This window comes from Diorhabda sublineata, chromosome 4 (genome assembly GCF_026230105.1).
Source record: "Diorhabda sublineata isolate icDioSubl1.1 chromosome 4, icDioSubl1.1, whole genome shotgun sequence".
Lineage (NCBI taxonomy): Eukaryota > Metazoa > Arthropoda > Insecta > Coleoptera > Chrysomelidae > Diorhabda > Diorhabda sublineata.
In genome coordinates, this window is record NC_079477.1 from 7,888,851 (window position 1) to 7,916,765 (window position 27,915).

The 27,915-nt window shown below is 31.6% G+C and overlaps 2 protein-coding genes across 3 annotated transcripts in view; one reads left to right on the top strand and one right to left on the bottom strand.

The window, feature by feature from the left end:
- Positions 1-27,915, top strand: part of LOC130442652 (ecdysone-induced protein 74EF) — a 307,190-nt gene that overhangs the window by 35,456 nt on the left and 243,819 nt on the right. The gene's annotated exons all lie outside the window — the stretch shown is intronic.
- On the bottom strand, positions 80-27,486 carry LOC130442653 (U7 snRNA-associated Sm-like protein LSm11). Its single transcript, XM_056776962.1, has 4 exons — positions 27,190-27,486; positions 14,023-14,138; positions 759-897; positions 80-555 (listed from the first exon to the last, which is right to left on the bottom strand). The coding sequence occupies exons 1-4, from the start codon at positions 27,464-27,466 to the stop codon at positions 275-277; spliced, it is 813 nt and encodes a 270-aa protein (XP_056632940.1). The 5' UTR covers positions 27,467-27,486; the 3' UTR covers positions 80-274.

Here is a 27,915-nt window from a genome sequence, read left to right on the forward strand (position 1 = left end):
CGTTCAATCCTATTATATGAATAAAGCATAATTCTTATCAGATAGCTGTATGATATGGTATTAGAATAAACAACAAGAAAATGTGAAGAATTATTTATTAAAAAAAATATAAGAGATATAACAAATTCAATAATTTATAATAACTTATATAATATAACAACCTAACCATATATTACCAAAATCTTAGACCACTTAGAACATGGTACAAAAAAATTATCATATAAAGTCACGTTGCGGCGCTGAATAGTTCACAATAAATAATATCCTCCTACTTCTAGGGATCAACATCAAGTTTAGCTTGCATCTTTTTAAAAATATCAAAAAATTTCTCTTTCTTTGCACTAGGTTTATTTTCGACACCTTCCATTACCTTTTTTACATCATTTCTATCATCTATTATGTTTATTAATACTACATGTTCTCCTCGCATCATCAGTTGGCTAACGTACCTAGAGCAATTTTCTAATTTTTTGTCAGTTTCATGGGGAGTTACTTTTATTTCAGGAGGTCGGAATTTTCTTTGAAATTTCGTTTTTTTGATCGGTTCCACACTGTCTAAAATATAGATATTGTAAATATTACTTTTCAAATTTTTATCACAATTTTCAATATAAATAAATAATAATAATAAAGATATTCATGGTAACAAAATGAGATATAATCGAAAATGTTTGGTTTTTGGTAATATTTGTCATTATTCCTATTTTGTTTCCAATATTATTTTTCCTCAAAACAGATGAATATTAAAATTTTCTTACCAAACGCTGGTGTTTTCTGCTTCTTTCGCCTGACCCATTTTTCTGTGACTTCTTTCAGTGCCATATTAAAATGTTTATCGAAAGCAATGATATAAGCAATACAATAACCTCGAACTTCCCTATCATTTCTCGTATAAATCTACAAGAATCGTAAATCACATCGTTATTATAATACTTCTAACATAGCAATATAAATAAATATAAGAAATTATTATTCCAAAATTAAGAAAGAAATATTTTACATTTAAGTGAATTGTTTCTATTTTTAATGTAAACTCATCAACAAATTATAAACATAAAAAGTGATCATGGATATGAAAAAAGTTAAATCCTAGTGTCAATAGAATCTTTCTTTTAAATGAAAATCCGCATTCTCCACGAATTACTACAGATTTGGTGAAAAAAATCAACTTATATTTCACACTTTCCAATACTACTAGATACAAAATAATTCTATTTCTATTTCTATTTCTATTTTCTATTTCTATGATGATGATAAGCTAGGACTTTGGACCATGAGGAAAACAAGTTTTTATTGTAATGAACGATTAGGTTCTTTCCCACCTCCACCCCTAGTGACAAACGACTACTATGACTTAATTATGATTTAATCGTTCTAGACTTCTTTTTGTGGGTTCTAATGAAGCATGAGACTCTCAAAAGCAATATACTCTAAGAATTTGGAAAACTGGAAGTTCTGGATAAGAGTTCTCTGGGTTCCTTATTGTTCTTAATTCTAGTGGTGGTCACTTATATAATATTTTATAATCAATGAAGACAATATTTTGATATGAAAAATCATTAATTTTTCATTTATGAATATGCGGATATATTACGAACTAAATAATGCATATCAGTAGATGTGAAAACAATAATAGAAAATTATGTTTTTCTCCTTTTTGCACATTTAAACCTTATTTTTAATGAGTTGCAGGTTTATTATATAAAATTATAATATACCTTTCAAGTTTGCATTCCGGAAATTTAATTAATATATTTGAATTATCAAAATTTTGTTTTGATTTTAAATTTATTAATAACCGCTCCCATATATATCTATATTGATATAGAATTTAACATATTAATTATCTATCGATAATTATCAGTTTATAAATTACCATTGAGGAAGTACTTGATTTAGAGAACTTTATATACCATGCTACCATTATTGGCCTCTGAAAATGAGTAGGTACTTTCTCGGTAACAACGATCGATCAATCGCTAAAGTGAGAGAAAAATTATTGAAGAGATCCTTGAAAGAAGGTCCTGACGAGGCCGTTTGGAAAACAAGCAAGGTTACTACGCCTAAAGAACACTGCGGTCAACGGGTACTACCTTGTGTAATGTCGACGATAATATTATTCAAGACGGTTATTCGATTTTAAGTATTAAAAATTTCATTTGCTAGGAATTAAATAGGCACGTGGCTTATTAAACTTATAGCAAATGAATATCTGGGTTTCAACGCTTTGTAATATTTATTACATTAAACTTACAGTTATAAATGATAACGTATGTCCCAATAATTTTGGCGCGAAATATTGAACCGTATATTTTTGTCATGAGTATATTTATTTCGTGTATTTTTCTAAAAATTCTACACCGTAATTGTTCCTCATTTGCCACCCTCCATCATACACGTTGCGACATAAAATGCCAAAAAATCTTAATTGCACGGGTCTGAGGTAAATTTTGATACAAAAGGTATATTATTTTTAAGTAGCCAATTATCAACGAATTTTACTTTTTTTCACATTTTACATTGTTAGGGTACTCGCCTATATTGTCCAAATAAAAACCATTTTTCCTTAGATTGCCGAATTGGTAAGTGTGAAGTATTTTTCATTGTCCATAACATTGACTCTCTCATTCCCAAAATGTATTCACCTTCGTTGATGCCAGCATCTTTGTGTCTTTGCTAATTGATTTAGGATTATTTAGGGCACTTTCGATATATTTGACCATTTTTTGCTAATTCTCGCCTTACAGTTCTCTTTGAAGTATGGTATTCACGTGCACATTTTCTTACAAAAACCCCGACACTGTCTTTTGCTCTATTTACTAGTCTTTCTGCTCTTTCTTGAGTTGAAATTCTTGGTTATACACTTCTTCAAATTCGGCTATAGGACGATAAATGTTTGTGTGGAAAATATTTTAGTTTTAAAAAATGCGAACTATATCAGGCTTAGGTATCTGTCCAACCAAATTTTAAACACTTTTATTATTTCCATTTTATAAGATATTTCAATGCAGCTGACATAGAAAAGAACTTGTATAACTAATGTCAAGAAATTAAACAATTTTTAGTTACAAAGCCATTTTCATATTGTATTATTACAACTTATTTTTAAATGCCTGACTTTTGTACCAAAACTATTATGCCATTCAGTATGAGCACCATTAGTCACGCGGCACACATCAAACAGAGTTCTTCTCGAACTTTGACAAATTTTAGTAATCACGTGGCTTTAGATCTGGTGTAGGTCGTGCAAAGCAAGCTCTGTCATTAGAGCTTTTGCGACTAATCCAGCAATCGGCCAATGATGTCGTCCATCATCTAACTGGAAAATCTAGTACCTAGGTGAGAAGTATCAGTAGCAGTTGCTTCATCCAAAAAGAAAAGCCCATAAACCTTCCATCGGTATGTGCTATGAAAACATTTTAGGAGGGCCAGCTGAACCATCTCGTGAGACGTTTCTTAGCCCAAATCCGCACATTTTAACTGTTGTCCACAAATGTAAAGAATCGATTCATAACTGACAACATGATCGATAAAATTTTTATCGTCTAACATTTCAGTAGAAAACTTGGCACGTGATCCGTAATCTATAGGCTTTAGAGTATGTTACAGCTATTAACGGTAAGCACGTAGTTGTGAACATTTCGTCCAAATCATTCACACAGTCGATAGATTTGCGATTAGCTATCCAAGCTGATATGTATTCGAAGTGATACCACCTAAGGGTGTTATTATCTCTTAGAGGATCACAACTTACCGCACGTTGTACAGTAATTACAAATTCGATCTTTGCAACTGTTCACCAGTTGCCATCTTTGCTATTACTAGATACTAGCTCTGTAATTTATAAACAAACGTACTTCGGTAATGTCGACAAGTTTTTTGAAAACTGGACCACTGTTAGAATTGGAGAGAGAATATCGGTAATACAAGGAGAAACGCGAAAGTAATGTCGCTTTCTTAAATTCCATACAGATGAATATTTTTTTAATTGATAATGTACACTCGTATCAACAACATTTTACCTTCTAATGTGCAAATTTTCAATACCCAATCAATAAAATCAATTGCTTTTTGAGTAAACTATCTCGAATGTGGACGAAAATGTCCACAGAGTTCCAAAAACTAATATGCTTTCAGCTTCATGGTGGAATTGAATACTCAATTCACACGAAATTACAACTTGAAGTACTACATTACTACTAGGTCCAAAAACTATTCAAAATGTGTGATAATGTGCCAAAAACATTCGAAAATCTACCTTAACCATTTATTTTCTCTAATAAGGTCATTTTTGGTCACACCAAATACAATTGTTAGAGATATCACATTTTGAAACCAGTTCACTTTTTGGGTATGTAAATAACAATCTTTTTTTTATCAAGGCGCTTTTCTATTTCAAAGTAGCATACCTTCGATGTAGATTTAAAAGTGATTACGATCAATTTCAGCAATCGAACTGTGACGTAATAATAACTTCTTGACATTTATCAGTTGGTCTGACCGTGAATGTCAGTTGGTCAGATACAATGCTCGTCGATACGTGCGTTTATAACCTGTTTATTTTGTTTGCTTATCAACTACGTTAACAATTTTAATAACAAAATTACTAATTGATAAATATAGAAATAAAATACGAAACTCAATAGTGTATTCAATTAAATAATAATTACGTACTTATCAATGGAGAATACAAATACATTTAGACAATATGGGTCGAATGTTGTATTGAATACGAATAATATAAGTTCTTTGTTGGACGGTATAAGTAAAACTATATTTCATTCATGAATGCAAAAAAGTGATAAATATTTCTTGCAAATCCATATCCACACAATTCAAACAAGTTACCTATTCAAAAATTTTTCTCTATATCCGTAAAGGACAAGTAGCTTTACTCCGTACCAAGACGAGTCTAGGATCTTTTTTATTGTCAAAAAATTGACTGCAACTAAAGTTATTTAGTTATAAAGAAGAAGGAATCTTCTTTAGCACAAAAAAATTTCATTTTAATATTTAAACTTGAATTGTCCTCAGATAAACTGAAATGTAGAGGAATCACAAATTTTCAAATTGTAATAAGTAACAAAAAATTAACAACAGTCGCTTACATCAGACTCGGTGAAAGAACAATTATTGACAGTAATTATAAATAGTTCATTATAAATATTACCAAACTTCCTCATAGTCTTTACTAAAGCTTTTCAATGTTTTCACACCGTTTTGTAAGAGCAGATATATATATGAGTCAATTTTTGTTTTCGCTATGGCCATACTTCACAGTTTTGTGAACGGATTGATCGCGACTTGACTACTAGTTAGCTATAAAAAATCTTCTATACCTTGTTAGGAAAGAAAAAATTTGTAGAAAATACGAAGGGTTGATACTCTTTATATCAAATCCTTGATTTGTTTGCATTCGTTCATATATATGCTTGACCTGATCATCAACTTCATCATCCACATCCTCTTCGTGCTTGCTCTTCATACCTTTCTCACTTTCTACTTTAGCTCGTAGAAACTTTTTTACCGCAGTCTTCAACCAACCTTCACGTCACGCCACGCCATGGTAATGAATAGAGTTTAAATGCAGTGTACTGATTTTAATAAATATAAATACGAAGAGCAGAAGAAAAAGTCTTCAAGCATTAACTCAACCAACAAAGAAAAACTGATTATCACGTAAATCACCGGTGTTGTTTACACGGGGATTTACAAACGTCGAAAGCAACGTCTGTTATTTTCTTGTGGTCGAGCGGTAAAATACCACGTGTAAAGTCACGCCATAAGCAGAGAGCAAACTACAATTCAAAAGATCCTGAAACTTTTTTTTAATTATTATAATAATTCCATAATTTTATAGACCAACTCCAGTAAAGATTTCATCATAGCGCCACTTTATCATCTCTGAAAGTTTTAATTCTACATGTGTCAAACAAGAAATTAATCTAAGATGTCGAGCAAACAACTTTACGAAAAATATTTAAATTATTTAAAAAAGAGCAGAAATGAGAGAACCATGTACACCAAAGTTGTATGAAGCAATGCAATACTTTGGAGTCCCAATCAAGATAATTAAATTAGTAACAGTATATTAAAAGCTTGTGCATATTATCATGAGCTTTCTATGTCGATAGGGAATAAATACAGAGTGAGCCACTCTCGTCGCCATTATTAGACGACTTTACTAGGAAAAGTCATATTAATTCTACAAGGATCAAAATGCAAAATAATACAGTTTTGAAGAGGTACCCCATTGATAGAGAGGTAACAATTACAATAAATATATATAAATTCAATAGGTGGTGAAAAGATTTGAAACGGCAGCAGGAGCATCGTTCCAAAAAATTATTAAAATCAGCGAAATGCAGTGCTCTGCTGCTGCGAAATAGGATATTATTAAAAAAGCAAATAAACTAGAAGTCTCTCTTTGCATCTAATGAAGGGGTCTGAAGAAAAACAAATAAAGAAATAATGACCGTTTCTGATCTACCATTAACTACCCAGGCAATAAGGGTACATTGGAGTTAGATGACTGGGGCACGTTTCACGAATGATTATTATAAAACCGACCAAAAAAGATCAAGAGAAGGGAGGAAAAGAAGAATGAAAGACCCAAAGAAACAGATAGAAGTGAAGGCAGATATAATAAAGATTGGTATAGAAAGATGGGAAGAAACGGCACAGAACAAAATCAAATGAATAAATTTAGTAAAGGAGATTCAGCTAACAATATGAAGAAAGCTCTATAGCCATAAGAGACGCGGATTGTTTGTATTATTATATGTATATTTTAAAATTAATTAAAGTCATTAAATTGATTTTCATACATTCCGGCACCTTATAGTTCTAGTTTTCAATATCGAAATCTAATTAATAGTATCCACAAGTCGGCCATAATAAACGTTAAGTTGCAATCGGCTCGACCACCAAACTGTGGCCATAGGAAGAATATCTAAAAGTCACATTTCTGTGTTTTAAGCCGCTTTAGTTCACTACAACGCGCAACGTAGCTTTATTCGTATATTTAACGTTCTCTTTTTACTTATATAATATTCAACTTGAATATATATTTTTGAATACACCGTGTAAAATTATGCGGCAGAAAAAAGACTATTAAGAATTATTAGTAAATCAGATTTGAATTAGTAGATAAGATAAAAATAATTTTTGTTTAGCAAACGTACTTTTAGAGTACACTCGGTAGTTAATATGTCGAATAAGAATCTGGTCGACTGTTTGGTAAGAAATCCACTAACCTTCTGACTCTGTTTTCCTTGTTAAGCAATAACTATTTAAATTCTATCGACAAAGGTCATCCGAGATTTTTTCAATGCCCAGCACCGGTTGCCATTGACGAGGCTCTATTTGGTACTAGCGGGAATTTTTTTTATTATATTGATATTTTGTTTCTCTCTTGTTTGTTATGTATAAATATGTTAATAAGAGATGACTGATATATCTTTACGTTTTGAATCAGATGAGTAGTTTTATAACGGTAGTATTAAGATTTATATTTATTTGTTATGTCTAGTTTATTCACAGGTATTTCAATTTATGTGAAAACGTTTTATACAATGGGTTTTAAGAATTCGTCGCTTTTCGAAAAAGATTTAATCGCTATTAAATACGTGGGCACCACTCTACGATTTAATTTTATAAGATCTAAAAGTATAATGAAATAGAGAATGGAATAAACAATGAGAATAACATAATCTGAATTTCTTTTGGGCCTATATGACATTTATAGTAGTTCATGATATGCACTGAGAATTTAGCTGTTTATACTTGGTATTTTTTTAATAATTATAACATATGTTCTATCTTCTCCACAGCTTTTATCTTATACTCTATCAGGTGTTGGCTGACGATGATTTTATTCCCGCTCGTCTCCATTTCTTCTACTATTTTCTATTTTCTGCCACCTTTATAAATTCCTCCATTCTCTTTATTTCTTTCACCCATTCCCTCCCTTCGATACAATAACATATGGCCAAGGAGTAATGCAACGTTGGAAGTAGTACTCAACAATCAATACCACTCAAGAAGGTAGAGATTGAGGATATTTTACAGAGCATAATGAGAGACTGGAAATAATAGAAGAGATTAAAGAATTGAAGAGAAGTGAAGATATAACCTGAAATGATAATATATCAAGGTAAAAATGGAGAAGAGCTGCTTCTGAGAATACTTAATAAAACTGGAAAAACGGCCTCATAGTTATAACTATTGAAAGAAATTCTGATTCCAATACATAAGAAATGAGACACCAGCGATTGCATCAATTAAAGAGTCATTAATTAATCAAGCATTATATCAAAGTACACAAAAACATACTAGAAAAGAAGCACTGGTTGAAGATCAACATCAATTCATAATTGAATAATCAATAGAAAAAAGCAGTCTAAATGAAGCATACATTGCCTTCTTAGAAATTTAAAGGTTAATATTGGAGAAGACAATGCCCAAAAAAAACAGATAAACATAGCGATAGGAGAAGAAAAAATGGAAATGATTAGATATTTAGGGGAGACAATACATATTAAAGACACCGATATAAATGAAACTATATCATAGACAAATAGAAAATCCATCCAGCAATAAAACCAAAATGATGATGGCCCAAAATTAACATATGGAAGTGAAAGCTGAGTACTAAAAAAACAGAATTAAAGCAGAATATAAACGATGGAATTACTTCATTCCATCGTTTGAGGAGAGCGAAGACAGAATCAGAAACGAAGCAGAAGAAGAATTAATTATTGAATCAATAGATGGAATGACAGAAAATAACAAGCTCAAATGATTTGGGCACATGGTTGGAATGACAAATATCTGACCAATTGAGACTATATGAAAAGCACGATCAAAAAACAAAACGGAAGGGAAGTTGACCCAAAAAAACATAGAATCAACAATAACAGAAACATTGGAAAAAAGAGAAAACATGGAACCAAGAACAAAAAATTAAAACATACGAGGATATATTGAAAAATTCTTAGCCTACTATAGAACCAAACAAAATTTAAATGTCAAAATATTTTATTACTCAACATATTCTCCTCTTAATTGGATACATTTATTTCAGCGAACCTGCAACGTCTAGATCTTTAAAAAAAATGTTTCTTCTTGCTCTGCAAACCAGACCTCCACAGTTTCTATTACCTCCTCTTTGGAGGAAAACGAATGACCTTTTAAACTTTTTTTCAGTTGAGGAAAGAGATGATAGTCGGACGGAGGGTGTTCTAGTAATTCAAACCCTAAATTACGAATTTTTTGCATGGCAACATGAGTTTTGTGTGCAGGGGTGTTGTCCTGCAAAAACAAAACACCTTTGGATAGCTTTCCGCGTCTTTTCTCTTTATTTTTTTCCCGTAAAGTGGTCAGTAATGTCGAATAGTAATCTCCAGTTATTGTTCTACCCTTATCCAAAAAATCAATCATGATTTCTCCATGGCAATCTCAAAAAACGGAAGCAAGAACTTTTCCAGAAGAGTTTTGGACACGAAACTTCTTAGGTCTTGGAGAATCAGAGTGTCCCCATTCCATCGATTATTGCTTTGCTTCTGGATCGTAGAAATGTACTCAAGTCTCATCTATAGTAACAATTCGGTTTAAGAAGTCATCGTTTTCAAATCGAGCACAGATCGAGCGCGATGCTTCTACCCTTGCACGCTATTGGTCAACAATCAAACATTTGGGGGATCCATTTTAAAACAATTTTTCTCATGTTCAAATTGACGTGAACTATATGATGAACGCGTTCATATGAAATATTTAGTGCTTCAGATATCCGTTTTAGCCCCATTCGACGGTCGATAAAATCATGTCATGAACTGCATCGATATTTTCGGGGACTGACACAGAAACTGGCCTTCCCGATCGGTCATCATCTTCAATGGAAAATTTACCTCTTTTGAAGCTTGCAGTCCAATTTTTCACGGTCGCATACGAATGAATTGATCACCAAGGGTATTAAGCATATCTTCATAAATCTACTTACCTCTTAACCCTTTTAAATACAGGTACTTGATGATGTCTCGATACTCCAATTTTTCGATTTTGACAATTTGTGTGGACATTTTTTTTTTCTTTTAATTTATTGCGTTGCTCTGGTTTACTTTTTTGACGTTAAACTTTACACTGACACTTCTAATAAGTTATTATTCATTGCTATGGTAACGCAATATTTTGTTTATGCATGGAACAGATCTAGGCTAACTAAATATCAATGCATCCTCGTAAAAGGGACTCTATACCTTCGTTTAAAGGGGGTTATGTTTATATGTATAAGTATTACAATACGTTTATACCAATTCAGTTATTTCTTGTTTATTTTTTCTATTATTGATTATTGCTTCATAACTTTCTTAAGCCTGCGTATCAATGATGAGCTACCTAATTGCATTCCAGTTCCATAACTTGTATTTTTATCCTTTGTTTCCGAATAGCGAGGTTATCTCCTACGAATGTTGGTTGGTACTGTCATTGCGTTTGAAAAATAATTATTGACTTAATGGACATGAGGAATGCATGGAAGGTATCTGCTACGATTGTGATGGTTGATATTGTTATTGCGTTTGAAAAATAAAACCCATGTAAACCCACGGAAGGTAGATTAGGAATTACTTGGGATTTTGTGAACAGAAACTGTATATGCGTTTTTACACATTTTTCATTGGACAATTTGATGTTTTATTAAGCATGGGTTATATTAATAAAAAAATATTTACCAGAGCTATTTTTAGAGGTTTTTGAAAGTCCTATGCTGTTTTAATTTTTAAATTGGAAAGGTTAGAGTCCGGATTATTACTTCCCATTTTGATATTTTTCAGAGAGCTAAAGTTTTTATCGATGTTACTTAGGCTCTTTAACTTGATGTTAAAATCGGGAATTCATTACTGACCAGAAATTTATAATTTAAAAACCGTATTATTTTGGTATAAAATAATAAAATAGATTAAATTTTTTGTATATGTGTAAAAAGTATATTATGAGCTATATTGGGTAATTCATTCGTATGGATACTAACATTCAACGTGATAAATTTGAAGTTATTTGAAAATAATTCATGTTATGCTTCTGCTCCAAAACATCCAACATACATCGAAATTTTTTACTGAATGTTTTTGAATTTTCTTTTCTTTTTAGTTCCATAGATTAAAAATAGTTTTAAATTAAAAATTTACTCTAGTTATACTGTGAAAAATTGACATTTGAAACCTTATTTTACCTTTTTTGTTTGTTTTCTATAGAGAATTGAAAGATGCATCTCTAGACAACTGATACAAAAAAAACTTGAAATCGATTTATGTTTACAAATTTTCAAAAAAAAAATATATGTATAGCGATATACAGGTTGATTCAAAAAAAAGTGATTACGTCTGTAGGATAGATAGAAAACTGGAAAATAGTTGGGGTTCGCTCAGTAAAAAATATTCGTAAAGCCAAGGGTGTTGAAGAAAAAAAATATATACACATTGACAACAATGAACAATGAACTTGTTTTTATAACTCTCATAGAAGGCGCTAGTTACAAGGTTCGTACCAAGTAGTATTGAACAAAACTTTTCCAATATTAGATTTATTAAACAAATTTTCAAGTGAATTTGAACATCATTCAATTTTACACCAAAAAGGTACTCTTGATAAAACTGTTTACCGTTTTTAGAATATTTGAATTATGAAGTGATAAACAATGCTTCAGTAGCGCAAAATTGTGAAAAATATGTATATTTTTTTTAACTCCCTTTATCTTGAATATGCTTTACGAAAATTCTTTAATGAGCAAACACGCTGTATAAAGAAGCACAGTTATTTGACTCTCCTGAACCATATATTCACACGCCAAAGATGAATTAAGAGAACAAGTTAAATACATCGTAACGAAATAATATTAAAAAAAGTATTAGAATAATTTGTCACAAATGGACCGAAATACACACCATCTACATAGCACCTTTAAAATCAGTAAAAAGAAGATAGGAGGCAATTTTAAGAATGCTAATTCTTACCAAGAGTACATCTGCCATTTTGTTGTCATGTGTTGTAACGTCCTCATTAAAACCAACATATCTAATTGCATAAAAATATTAGAAACAACAAAAGTAACCTTTCGAATAATAATCATTGTCGACCTTGCCAATAACAAAGTTAAATGATGTTTGTTCTTATTCAAATATTCAGAAAAATATTGCATCTGATAGTTCGAACAAACACAATATTAAATGTCCTAGGTCACGTCTGATATTTTTTAAGTGGGTACTTTGAATATGAATAATCAGCAACAGCAGAAATTTTATTGGGAAATTTGGGAAAAGGTAGAAACAGAAAAAGCTACAATTATACATATACCAGGAACGTCTTCAATGAAAAAATCAATGAGGAAAGAAAACAATAAAGATGGCTACCAGAAATTAATATAAACCTAGGGTATATATATACATGTATAAAGCAAAGTATCTAAATAATGCTATTAAATTATCTTGTTCTTAGGTCTCTTTCAATCAAAATTGACTTTTGATATTGAAGTTTTGACCTACTTCGGTCTTTATCAAAATATCTTGTTACACCAAATAAACTTTTATCAAAAGTCCCTGAATGGTCGTTTCGTTAATCTGTTTCGAAATTTCGTAATTATGATTTTAACAAACCCACGTTCTATTCGAAAACAGTACTATTAATAATATAAGTAGTACCACGGCCAATGTTAGTGGGTGATTGCCAAATTTTATGGCTGAAAACGAAACTGGGTGAATACCAAAAGGAAGCACAAACTTGACCTTTTTACGTTAACATATCCTAAAAGGTTGTTTCTCATGTTATTGATAACTTATATGATTGTTATACGATCGACAAAGCGTTTCGTAATACCTTAAATTGGTATTTCTATTGAGTATGACATTGTTGGTGTACCCACATTATGTAATAAAAAGAACTGGTTTTTATTTCGTGAATATACATACATGAATTTGTTTGTTTCAGAGTATAGATGTTGTCTAATAAATATCTATTTATAGTTAAGGGTCAAATAAATTGTTTCATTATGATGGCTCACCAACAAGGGATTTGTAAACAATCCGAAAATACAACAGAAAGCCGGGCTACGTAGTAGCGATTGTTTTCTAGTTGAAAATATATGTATGTATGCATAATATTTACTAGTGATACCCAAATGTTCGTTGTTAATACCGAGATTTTTATCAGCATTAATAAATCGTGTCACCTACCTTGTATATAGCTTATTCATACAAGGTGTGATCAAATTTGACTCTACTGGTGCATTAAAATTGCTCGCGGGAATCGTTAACATTTTTTTTCTAAATTGGTATCTTCACGGGAAGTTTGACTGACATGTCGCAATCTTTGTGTGTTTATCAGCTGATTGTTCAAGATGAGAAATGACAATGGAAAAAAAATTGAGGTAGGAGTGTACAATGGAATTAAAGCTACGGAATGGTCGTGTAGTCGTCGTGTCATCTTTTAGATGTATTTAATAACGTAGGTGAGGAGCCTCTTTGGTCGACAGTCAAAACTGTCTAGTAATCTAGTGAAATGAATGCATGTAATGCCCAGGGCATCCATGATTTGTATTAAAGTCCGATCCGGACTTAATTACAGGGTATGAAACCTTTCATCCAAAGTATTGCATACAATAAACTCCCAAAATGTTTATATAAGTCAGTTAACGACGAGCTGTGGTCGAGACGTCCTTCGACATTAAAAACAGATGAAAATGTACAAATAGTGGATAAACTATGAACCATAAATCGTTGTAAAAAGGGCATAACCTCCCAACCTACCTGATATTGCACTATACGACTTTAGTCTGCTTTGCACTGAAAGAGAAACTTCCAGATATGCTTCTTGTCTTATATTTAACGTTAGGACAAGGGCAGTCTATTTTATCACAAGTTGAAAACAGAATGAACACTAATTTAAACCCAAGAAAAGCCTATAATTAATTTCTGGATCCATGTTTGTTAAATTATCTATCCGAACAAAAATATACTAAATGAAACTTACCTTCACTTTAAATTTTTCATCCACGCACCTCTTTAACATTTCCAATGGTCCACATGCTTTTTCCATTTTGGTAAAAATATTTTTTACTTTTCTATTCTTAGTCGAAGGAATTGGTACTGCAACGAAAATTATAATTCATGTGAGGGCGTACTATGAGTTACTTGATGTATAGAATAAAGACTAGTACAGACCGGGATAAAAAATATTAACTAAGTTGGAATTCCTGGAACCGTTGGAGGTATTCATACTGAATACACTGTTTACACTACTACTACACCAACACTCACAATTACACTCTGTCGCGCGTTTCGATAACCAATTTATTGTCTTCAGAGAATGAAGGTGAATTAAAATCTAATGATTTGACTTACCTATTTTATACTAAATTTTCCCACTAATAAACCTTCTCCCGCAAAATTAATTCCAGCAGGAAAAAAATTCCTTTGCAGGAATCCTCACATTCATTCATTGACTACTAAACTTAAGAGTGGATTATAAGGAATTGACCCTTTGTCCCTATTTAAGCTACTCTTACATCTGGCAATTTCAATGCTTTTAAATGCAGCATTTGCTCTGATACCTTTCGATCCTATTTATACTAAAGGATTGGAAGGAATATTAAGCAGAGTGGGTTTAAAATTGGTTTATAAATCCAACAATACATTAAAACAATTGTTATGCAATCCTAAGGATACAATACCAAATTTGGAAAAGAGTGGTATATATGACATTATTGCCGATCATGCTGTCAGTCACAATCACGACATAAATATTAATAATGTAAAATTGTTAAACAATCCATCCATCAATAAATTGTTGGATACATTTGAAAGCATTGAAATTGCTAGATATAAGAGTAGCTTAAATAGGGTTAAAGGACCAATTCCTTACAGCCCTCTCTTTAGTTTAGTAGTCAAGAAATGAATGTGAAGATTCCCACCAAGGAATTTTTTTCCCGCTGGAATTAATTTTCGCAGAAGGAGGTTTATTGGTAGGAAAATTTAGTATAAAACAGGTAAGTGAAGTCATTAGATTGTAGTTTACCTTCAGTCTCTGAAGACGCTAACTTGGTTATCGAAACGCGAGTCATGCAGTATAATTGTGAGTGATGGTGTAGTGGTGATGTTAACAGTGTAATCAGTATAAAAAATATTGATAAATGTTGAAAACTAGCAAAAGTTGATGATCATTTAAATACTTTTAAATAGATACTTAAATTATTCTTGAAATTTTATTGAATGAAAAACAGTCCAATGACTTATCATTAATAAAAAAATGTCTGTTTAATGTACAGTTTGAAAAAAAAACCATTAATCTTCGTTACATAAACCCATTTTACAATCAAAATAACAAAAGTCATGTAATTGTCGTAATTTTAGAAATTGTTAATAGAAAAATTTGCAAAAAATAAATTAGATAAAATGTTTCAGTAAAAAGCGACAAAAACAATAATATGTTGATAATAGCACCACTTTGAGTGTCTGTCCAAGGTTCCGGTAAGTGAGGTTATATAAGAATAATTATTTAATTTAAATGGGTATTATAGTGCTGTTAGTGCATATGACTTGGACGTAATATGCAGCATTTTAGCTAATTATATTTTTTTTAATTATGTCTAGAAGTAGCATTAAAATGAGATTTTAAAAGTGTCAAAATACTTCCTATTTCCTTCATGTTTATTTTCGAGCGTAGAGGACTTCAAATATTCATTATAAATATTTATGAATCATAAATTTATAATTATTTATTAATTCTGAACGATACGAAAGCATTTAATTAAATTACAATTGATAATTTCATTGAAATAAATTAATAAATAACAAAATACCCGTAATTGGAATAAGTTAACATTTCCATCCCTTAACATAAAAGGATCCTGAGGTCTGCCAATTGCATTTTTATATCTGTCCTGGGAACTTGAATTTTGGGTTTGTCAGTCGAAATTTTTTCGATAAAGTCGGAGAAAATACGAAAAACTGTCAAATTTTTTGTTTTCGCTTTTATCTCAAAAACGGAGAGAAATTTCGAAACTCGCTCAATTTTTGTTTCAGTCCGACGAAAACTCACATATTTCGATTTAGAAATTAACGATATACAACTTTTAATTTGGAACTTTGCTTGAAATTCCTCATCGTCTTCGAGATAAACGCAAAAGATAAAAAAAATTGATAGTTTTCGCAATAGTCACGTCATTTCCGGAAAAATTTCACCTGGACAACCCGAAATTTGAGTTTGTGGATTCCAAGGAAACAGTAATCCGCATAATTTATCAATATGCAAAGCTCATACTTTCTTAATAGACACCAGAAATTTTCAATCAACATGAAGTTACAATCGACCTCAATCGGCATCTATAGATGTTAATCGACTATATCTGACAAAAGTAAACGCCAATACACCAAAATATATAAGAGTTGATGTGATTAGACCTCAATTGGTGTCAATAGACATCAGAAATTATCAATCAACATGAAGTGACAATCGACTTCAATCGGTTTCGATGGACATTAATCGACAATATTTGACATTATTATACTTAAATTCACCCAAATATATAACAGTTGATGGGATTAGATTCCAATTGGCATCAATAGACATCAGAAATTATCAATTGAACTTGACTCAATAGAGGATTTTTCTACTACTTTAATTAAAAATTTTGTTGAAGAATTAAAAAAATGCAAACTAGAACAATATTCATCAAAAGCGAGACAGTAGGCGGTCAATAGGTTGACTAAAACTCTGTGAGAATTCAATCTAAACAATCATTCAGACTGGGAGATTAGGTAAATACATTGTGGAAATAACATAAACCAATTCTAATTAATAATCATTATTAGAATCTGTTGAAAATGACCCAGAGTGATTATAGCAATAGAAATATTATAGCTTCTGTTCGAATATACAATTTAAACAGTTTTGGTAGTCAAACGGTTTGATTGACCACATCTCACAAGTAGAAGTTAGCTTGATACCCACCAAGGAATTATAAAAATAAACACAAATTTATACACTAGAATGGTTTATTTTTGAAACATTAGTGTATGGAAAGCAATTACACCACATATCATCCGTCGGTGACGAGACCCATATTTTAAACATGTTCAAAATTGAAAAGTCTTCTCTATGAGGTGCTCTGTACTTAAAATTTAAACTAAGTCCACTCAAAGTTGTTCAGTAATTTGTAATATTTATAGCGAAAAAAAGCTAGACAGTGACCTGTCAGAAGACTAACCAACACTTTAATGTCGTTTCTGGACATCATGAGACGTTCCTGAATATTCTTGACTGATATGGTTATGCATTTTTGAATTGTCTCAGAGCTAGATTGTTTCTTCAGAAGTAAAACTTCACCAGCAATCTGTTCATTTCATCATTGATGTAACATCTCATGAGGCCACGGTAGGGCTCTGGTCCAAAAGTCGTTGTTTCTTTTTTGGCAAAACTATCTGCTCACCGCTTCGAATTGGATATCTGAGTCTATCATGCTATGCATTTAGTCCATTGACTTGTCACTGCTTTCTTCCTTTATCAATTCTACAATTCTTACTTAACCTATCAGCACTGGCTCAACTTTTTCTGTCTGAAGGAGAGTTAGGTTTACCAGTGCCTCTAAGACTGTTGTGTGGCGTGTACCCCAATGATACCCAAGCATATCAGACTAGTGTTCTTTAACTGGGGTTATTTTCATCACCCCAGTTTTTAATTGTGTTTTTAGGCCCGTTTGCATCCTGTTAGAGATTATCCCTTCATATTTGCCTCTACCACCACCAGATTATCAGCGTAGCCTAGAGAACCTAATGCTTGTCCTGTTGACGAAAGAGATGCTTTATTTGAAGAGAGCAAAAAACGTAAGACAAAAGATAAAGATGAAATCACTTTTGGCTTGAAGGTTACCGTCTTAGAAATACAGTACTGCACCAAGCATGAAGTTCAGAGACCCTAGATTCTCTGTCTGTAGAATCCTTATCAAGTTAAAATAAGTTCTAGCTACCACCCTTAATATCTAGAGTTAATTAAAATATTTGAACTTTTTTAAACTGTAATCAAATGAATGCTGAATGATTTCTGTACATTCAGTTTAATTTTATTATCACCTGTGAAACCTAAAAGATAAATCGAAAAAGTTTCATTACATTTATTGTGCATTAATAAATGAAATCATATAAGGCGAAAGTGATAGAAAATAATGTTCATGAAGGAAGATTTGACTTGGAATTTCATATCGATTTTCCACAAATTGAATTAAGTTTTTATTTAAAATCTATTACATTGCATCCAAAGTTCTCACGTAATTTCCGATCCTTTTTATCTAGATTCGCAGTAATTTAATACTCCGAATGAACTTAATTCAATCAATATTGTTAGAAGATATTACACACCTTCTTCAATCAGAACATCAAACAATTGTTTTGTTGATTTGTGTACATATTTGGAATGTGTATGATTAAAACGCAATTTCATTATATTATAGAATTCCGCAGTAAAACAGGACATTGGAAAACTATCGACAGTTCATTTAAATTTAGATGTTTTAATAGCGATGTTAGTAGTGTTTGGTGTGGAGACGTCATCCGTGAGTGATAGAGAGCAACGCCCTGTGTTACTAGCAAACGTCTCATTGTCTACGGTCACTAATTTATAGGCAACGTTGCCAACAACTTAACTCTATGTAACAGTTAGTGATTTATATATTTCAGGAAATTTATCTAAAGTAAAGTATTTTTTAATTTATAAAAACTGGTAAAAATATTACCAAAGATCTTCTTTTCACTGTACAGTACACAATTTGGAGAAATATGAGTTCTTTGAAACGTATTATTAAAGAATTACATTATCCAGTCATCTTCTTGATTGATTAGCGTTTAGATTAATCTAGATAATGCCAATGTGGCAAAATTATAAATGTTCTAAGAATCTTATTATCTCTACTGATTCAAAATAGGTGCTTCCATTTTATCTATTAGTAATTTTTTTTGCATACTCCCATCTTGTTGCCATACTTAGCAACACTTGTCGACTTTTTTTATACGAAATGTACTTAATGATGTGTATCCAAAAGACCGTGTCATCCTCTTCGGGTAATTCAGTGATTAGTACTCACACGAAAAGCTCTTACATATTTATATTCCTACACACAGTTATATACAAGGAGTTTCTAAATTCTTGCGACGAAGTTCAGGAGTTGATTACTTGTATGAAATTATTATGGAATAAAAAATAAACTCAATTTTAGTCACACACAACCTTTAAAGAGTGATATCTTAGAAAGGGGTGAGCGTAAATTTTGTTACAGGAAAGACGCATCTTAATTTCTTATGAGCAATCACCTCCTGAATATTGTTGCATGAATTCAGATACACCCTGTGTAAGAGGTGTGTTAATACTGAATACATACACTGTTTGCACCACCAATTCACCAACCGCCAATTAAAAAATCCAAACAAGCGCAGTCGCAGAAGAGGTTATGGCGACTGTCTTTTGGGAAGGGGAGGTAATACTCGGTTTAATGTACTCTGGGACAACAATAACTCATACAGATATTTTGAAACATCCATCAAACTCCAGTGTGCAATTCAGAACCGATGAGGAGAACGATTGACGAGTGGAGTAGAGAAATTTGGGGAGCACTGTTATGCCCCATGCCCCGTTCACTCCGGATTCAACCCCCAGCGATTATCACCTCTTCCCCAAGGTAAAGTAACTCTTACGTGACAAACTCTTCTTAAATGATGGTTTGGACACTTCTTCGACTTAGAAATACGAAAGCTCATCTTCAAAACCGATGAATAACTTAATAAAAATAACCAATGTTTTTTTAAATATCGTATATTCTCAAAACAATAATTTGGTCTTCTTGATATAAACTATTTTATTATAAAATTTGTTTTTATGTTAAAAGGCCTGGACTATTTTAAATATATTTCTGACTGAAGCCATTTAGATTAACGTCTCAACATCATACAACTTGGCACTCGATGAACTATTTCATTTTATAGCTTCGAGTCTTATGTAATTTCGGTATTTCTCTTTGGTCTTTTCTTCATAGTACTGTTGGTGCATTATGTCATAATTTTAGAATTGTATTTAATTATTTTCACACGTTTTTGTTGATACTCGAAGCACCGATCAACTTACGAATCGCATGAATCTGTTCTTAGAAGTTGATTTTATTTTTATAAGATTTTTAAATTTGGAATTCTGAAATAGACAATAATCACAAAGGGATTCTGGCTACTAAAAACGTTTATCCTGTTTTCCTAAATTCACATTTAGTAATTTGAGAATTATTTAAATAAATTAAATTACAAAAATGGTTCCATCTGTTTAGTATCAATTCGGCACCCAATATATAAAAACTAAGATTGGGTAAGCAAAACCCAAAGATTTGTCAACTTAATTTGAATTAAAAATATTTTCTGAAACATGGATAGTACATAAACTGAGTCCGCTCAAGTAGTAGTACTGATCTAGACTGGTTCGAATCGGCGATCGTGGCTAGACGCCCTTATTTGAATCGATCAGCAGTAAGGTAGTAAAGTGAGTGTATCAAGGCTTTTTAGAACTGAGAAATGTATGTGAGGAAAAAATTGTTAACTCAGATGGAGTGAACGAATTTGGAAACAGCGATTCCGTAATACCAATGGTATTATTGTGAGTGAATCAGAAACTTGCAGTCCCTTAAAAACCCACCAAAGTTCCACAATTAACTCCAGCGCATCACCAAGCGCGACAATTTGTGTTAATTGAAATCGATGTAAACAAAAAAGTATACCGAATCAAAGAGATTTGTTCAGAATTTTTGAGAAGATTCGTGGACTTTGGCTTCTTTAGAAAAAAAAATGATCCTCAATTCGTTACGGAATATAAATGCATAATGATCCTTCCAGGTAGTGCCTGAATAACATCTGACACGCCATTATAAGCGACAATGTCCTACTACATACTTGTGGTTAACAAAGATCGAGTCGACCCGCAAAAAACTTTCCAGAAAATAACGGTGATTATTGAACAGGAGTGGGAAAGTTTATCACAACTATTCGTTTAAGATAGATGAAAAAAAAGAACGATTTACATCGGCCAGTATTAACGAAAGAGTGACTTTTGTAGGAAATTTATTTAAAAGGAAAAACTGATCGTTAATTCGTATCGGATCTCATCTAAACAATCCTAATTCACAACAATACGCCTCGGAAATGTTAGAATAACACCCCAGGAACTAACGCTTGTTCTTGAAGAGGAATGAGAACGTATGTATCAATAGTATGCGAAAACATTAATAAGATGGATGAAAAAGCAGATAGAATGATTTGCAAAGGTCTATATAGAATAAATAGTGACTTTTGGAGAAAGTTCGTAAGCGGTTTGAAGTGTTTTTTCTCAAGTAAAAAATAATCTTCGATTCGTATCGGGTTTCATATGAATAATTTGATTTCATAATCCTTTCCAGAAGGTTCTAGAACAACTAGTTTTATAGGTAACAACATCCAACCACATATGGAAATGACTGTTATAGAATGGCCAACAATGTTCAAGATCAGAAGTCGAAGAAGTGGCTATTGAAGAGGAGTAGAAAGTTCAACAGTTCAACAAAGCAAAAAAGAATGATACAAGAGCACGAGGTGGAGTAAATTCTTTTTAGAATCTTGTTGATTTTTTTTTCAAATTAAGCAATTCCAACTGACTTCATTTCAGTTTTCATAGTTTATACATAATGACACCGCCTCTTCATTTGTCTGAAGTCCAAATGACCAAGGTGTGTTGTCTTTAAAAACTATTTACATTTATTCATAACTAATGCTTCGGGTGAGAGATCCTTAAGTGGTATGGAGAGGAAAAAAACCTTTTTCACTTTTTCGGAAAATCACCCACTCGGCAATTCTCTATATAGTAAGTGAATCTATAACAAACTGATAAAAACTTGCTGCACAAAAAACGATGAAAAAAGTTATCAAGACTTAAGAGTAAGTTTTTAGAATCTCATTTTCATTCACCAATGCCCATTTGGTCTCGAAACTTGGACAACAACCGAAAAATATACAAACAATAAATAAAACTCAACTCACAGTCTTACACCTATAAGGTTGGAAAGACATAAGGAAAAAAAGTGTAAATGATTTATTCTATTATTTTCGATGGGTCTCTAAAAACAAAAATACTCCATTGTAAGGCTAGAATTCCATTTTAATAAAACGTATTTTACAAAATGGGAAAATGAAGATTGTTAGTATTCAACTGTAGACAAAAAGGGCCCACAAATATGTAAATCCAGCTCTGATCAGAAAACGAAACAAAATCCTAATAAATTCATTTCGTTTGTATTTAAAATTTGATTTGAAAATAAAAAAAAAATGACAATAGTAAAAAGAGATATTTTTTTCTTTTTATACCTAATCAATTTTTATGCTTATTCTCTCATATTGTATAGATACCCATAGATAAAGGTCCTTATATATTATAAACATAATAAAACGTTTCTCTGTTGAAATATTACCGGCGAAACATCTAAAAATAGTCATTTTTCAATTGTTTAACGTTACGTCGTAAAATAAAATGCATAGTTGGGATGTCGGAGGTGAATTGTAACTTACTTAGTCTTCTAGGTAGACTACTAGCTTTTGGCTTTTGCTCTAGCCAAAGCCGACTAGATGAGAAAATCGAGAGAGACGGAGATATGTGCAAACTTAGCCTAGGAGGTTAACGACCTCCACGGCCAATGTTGCTAGCTTGCCCGATGTGTGTATGTGTTTGTTGTATATACACGTACCTACACAAATGAATAAACGATCATTTTACGGGGTGATTACGATAATTTGTAATTATATACTTATTTGCAATTTGAACAAATATTGGTCTAAGTAGATGTCAACACTTATCAATATAAGTTGAGACATTTATTGAGAGATTTTTCACTAAACTTTCAGCAATTTTGGAGGGTTAATTTCTGTATGATAATATTTGTTTTTTGAAAGACAATACGTCAAGGCAAATAAAGGAGAGTTTGATGCTGTGTACGGTGTCACTTCATAATCATTTACGACCAAAAAATTTTGGGTAGCAGAGTTCAAACGTGACTGTATAAGCTTGACTGGTGAAGAGCGTTCGATACAACCAAAAAATCGATCGTTGATCAAATGGTATCGGACGCCCATCGATTTAAGGTTAGTGAAATAGTAGAGGTTATCAGAATATAGAAAGAAGCCATTTGCCATAGAGTGACTAAAGAATTATCTATGCATAATCTATCCGCGCGTGGATTTGGATTTGTCGCGTCGATTCTTAACTGTAATTGAAATCGACGACGACTAGACTCCTGAAAATGAAGGTTTTATCTACTACTACACATCGTTGCTTGCTAATGTAAAAGGATATATTGCAAAAAATCAGCCGCATTTGAATCAGAAGAAAATGCTTTTCCATCAGGACAACATTACATTTCAGTGATCGCCATGGCTAGAGACTGTTTACCTTCAGCCTCTGAAGACGATAATATGGTTATCATAACACGCTTCAGACAGTGTTATTGTTAGTTTGGCTATAGTTGTAGTTTAAAAATTTGTTTTTTCTTATTTTCAAACATTGTTATCTTTGACTCAAAATGAATTCAACAATCTATATTCTATATTAAAATTTCTTTATTTGCAATGGATAACTTCCAAATTATAAAATTCGAATTTAATGAAAATGGTAATAGTATTTATTCCATTTTGAGCCTCTGACTAACGTATTAACCTCATTTCTTAATATCGTAATAATATAAAAGACCTCAAACTCGTTTTAATACAGGTTGCAACTTCCTGACGATCCTAGCCAGGATCTGAGTTAAAATTTACAAATTTATTGTATTGTCTACAAGTACGCAAAGTTTCAAGGCTATCCAATATTTTTAAGTAGGTGATAATCGTTTCCGAACATTCCGTTACTTAGGCAAAGATAGTGAAAACATTTTCTTTTTATTTCAGTTGCAAATATCGCATTTCTTGATTCAATTTTTAATTCGAGTACTATTTTCTTTCACGTAATTAACATATTTTTCGTCTGTATACTATATAAAACTGGTACAGAAAATAAATGTCTTGCTGTAACTATACTATATACTATAGTAGAAAAAACCTATCTAAGAACAACAATTGCACCAGTAATTACACAAATAGGTGTATTCCATCGCCCTTTGTACCGAATTTCCATTGTTTTCATACCTGACAACTCGCAAATTCTGAAGTCCCACTGAAATCATCACATATCTGCCACTTGTACTATTTGTTTATAGAAAAGGGGGCGCATATTTTCATAGTTTTCTTTCATTTTCACCGAATGAAACTGATAGATGATTTTAAATTTATATTGTACGATAACACAACTTTTGGACTATATTTCTATGAGTCTATGGACAAGCACCATTCATAAGTAAAATGCTTGATAATAGTTGACATCAAATTGCTACATTAAACCACCGATATCAGTACAAACACACAACGAGTTGGCCATAAAATAAAATATAAAAAAGGCAGTATTTCTTTTCTAAAAGTTGTAATTTTCGTTACTTCGGCAAGAAAGTTCCAGTCCTAAAGACGAGAAGTTCTATTTGTTGCTTTGACATCCTCAAATCACGTACTAAATCGCTAACAATCCAATGTAGCTCACTAGACCTGGAACCAGGCATTAATATGGGCTTAGAGAATATAAATCTAAAAACGTCGTCGGTACAAGGAAGTCAGCTTGTGGTAGCAGTTCTTAGGACAGATTGCAGATTCGTATATTCTATCTTACACGTTTCTTCTTTGCAATAGCTTTCAGTCCTAGTTATATAAAAATATCAATTTTCAAAATGATTGGTGAGCTCTCCCCATACATACTTATTTACTTAAACAAGATGACTTGAATGATCTTGTTAGAAACTTGGTACTTTCAAAATCTAAGGCGCAATTACTTTGATCAAGATTAAGACAGTGGAATCTATTGGATAAAAGTATTAGAGTTTCATATTTTCGTACGAGCCAAAAAGATTTTACGAGTTACTTTTCCAAAGATGATTTCATAGGTTGTAATGATGCTGCAGGGCTTCTTCAGGAACTTTCCAGAAGATTCTAGTGAATGGAGACTTTTTATTGTTGCTTCAAAAATAAGCTTAAAAGCCGTTCTGCTCCATAATGGTAATGGTATACCCATTGCACATGCTACGAACATGTGCAATGGGTAATAAAAACTTGACCACTAAGAAAAAGTTTAACTTTTGGGCTAAAAAATGTATCTCAGAAATCTTTGGTGCCAAGTTGGAACTCATGAAAAACTTTGTGAAAGTTATAAATAAACATGGTACAGGTTTTCAACATATAAAAGCAACATTTCTTCGAATCAGTGACGTAAAATTGAAGGAAGGAATTTTTGTAGGTCTGCAGATACGTGAACTGATGAAAGACGAAGCTTTTGATTCGAATTTGAGCAAAGAAGAAAAAAGAACTTGTCCTTTCTGGAAGTTTGTCATAATTTTCTTGGGAATACAAAAGCTGAGAATTGCCGACAAATCATTAGGGACCTTATTTCTGCTAATAAAGCTTTAGGATGCAATATGCCACTCAAGATTCATTTTTTGGACTCTCACATTTGGATTTCTTTCCTGAAAATCTGGGAGCCATATCAGATGAACATGGTAAAAGGTATAATGCAAATTGAAAAACGCTACAGAAGGAAATGATCAACAGCAATGTTTTCTGATTTTTGTTGGTCAATTCGCCGAGAAATTCCAATAGAAACGATGAAAAGGAAAAAAACCACAAATTCACTTAAATTATCTCACTATATAATGAGATAATAAATATTATATTCGAAGTCTACGTGCGGTGCTTAATTGTATGTCAGATTCCGTGTTTAGACAACAAAACATAATGAAATCATGCATGAAAACAATAAGGAGAAAAAAACAGTGTTATTCTGTTTATAAATATAGACCAATTTAATAACGTCTCCAAATTTACTACTTGCGAACAAAAAAAGATTTAAATAACATATACAAAATTAATACGTATTAGGGCTTCATGAATATTTTTTGTTTTATTTAGAAGTTATTGACATATAATTGTTTTAATATTATAACTTAGTGTAATTAAACTTATACATACAAAAGTTTTTTTATATACTAACTTTACTACACTGAAATATCTAAGTGATGATTTTATATTATCCACCCGTAAAATGAATGCATGTGTGTTTTCATAATCTTAATGATCGTATTAGTGCACTCTGATTACAAGTCGACTGACGTTGATGTTAATGAAAATAATAGCTGCCAACTCTACCCGCCAATAAATTAACTGAAAACATATGTAAAAAAACTAGATTTCTATATTTTATCAACTTCACGAAGCGCTCAATTATAATATTTAAAAAAATGATTTTGGAAACTCTATTGTTTAAATGTTTTAAGTTCTCAACATGCTTAGACAAAATTTAGACATTGAAAAAAAGCACCAACACGTCTCGAAAACATATTTGATAAATACAAAAAAAAGAAGATGGTTGTTAGTCGAATAAAATTATCATGAAATATTATTAATCATCTTTAAAAAATATTATATTGATAAAGTGAAATATTGTTCTTCACATGCGCATCATTCTCTCACAAAACTTACAATGGAAATACTATTATATAGTTCAAAAGATTCTACAAACAATTATATTCTAAATATTTTCAACGCTTCACATTAAAAATGTTGATAACACACAATGTAATCTCTACGTACGTACACAAAATTATTCTCAATTATTATCAACTTTTTGAACCACCCCTGTAGAGTAGAAAATTTAACTGCAGCTAAACACCTTCTAACTACATACAATTCGCATTTCTATCGAACATTTTTAATTGCGCCAAATACTAAGTTATCGCTTCAATTAATTCCATATAAAAATAAACAATATCACTAGCTGTTGATCAAACATTTTAAATGGTGTTAGCACATTCCAATGTACACTCGCAAAAAATCAAAGTCAATGACCCTAACTTTACTATTTTTCATTAAAACTTTTTCTATGTAAATCGAATGTAACATTACAATAAAAATGAAACATTGGCAACGCCGACTGGATTGATTACATGAGTATTTGTGAGGTTACAATTTCTATTTACTTGCCAATATTTGGAAATTATATCAAATGAAGATTACTCACATTGATGCTCCTTCCATCGTCTCTCAATTATTAGAGACTCTTGCTCAACGACTTTCTTTTTAGTGTAATTACCAGGATTTTTCTCTCTATCTATAGCAGATGTATATGCTGCTAAATTGTCGTATTTTTTAACTTTAAGTCCAGGTAATTTTATATTACGAGTTGTCAAAGCTAGTAAAGGGTCAAATTTATTACTGAAGAAATCTAATTGAGGATTATATTCCCTATTTTCAGGTATTTCTTCACTATTATCACCACTGTTTACACTGTTAGCCATTGCTTCACTAACCTAAAAATAAAACAAACCATACACTCATTTACAACGAAATGAATAAGTGGTGACAGCTAGTGGACGATTATAAAACTAATGAACCATATTACAGGTTTCTTTCTTTCCTTATATTAAATTATATATTTATGTGAACTATAGTTCATAATCATGAGCGTATTATTTTTAAAGGATACATATGGAAACTAAATTAAGTGATACAGTTAATACCCGATGGATTGAATAGAATTTGACGAAAGTACAAAAATTTCACTTTCCTTATTATTGTGTAATATTAAGAATGAATTTCAAATTAATTGTTCAATAATGCAACGGGTACTTCAAGCGAGAAAATGTGCATTATCGTGAAAGCCGTACTCGGAGAAATGATTCTGTTGATTACAACAATAATAAACTTTCTATTTCTAAATTGTTTAATAAAATACATCGTTTGTCTT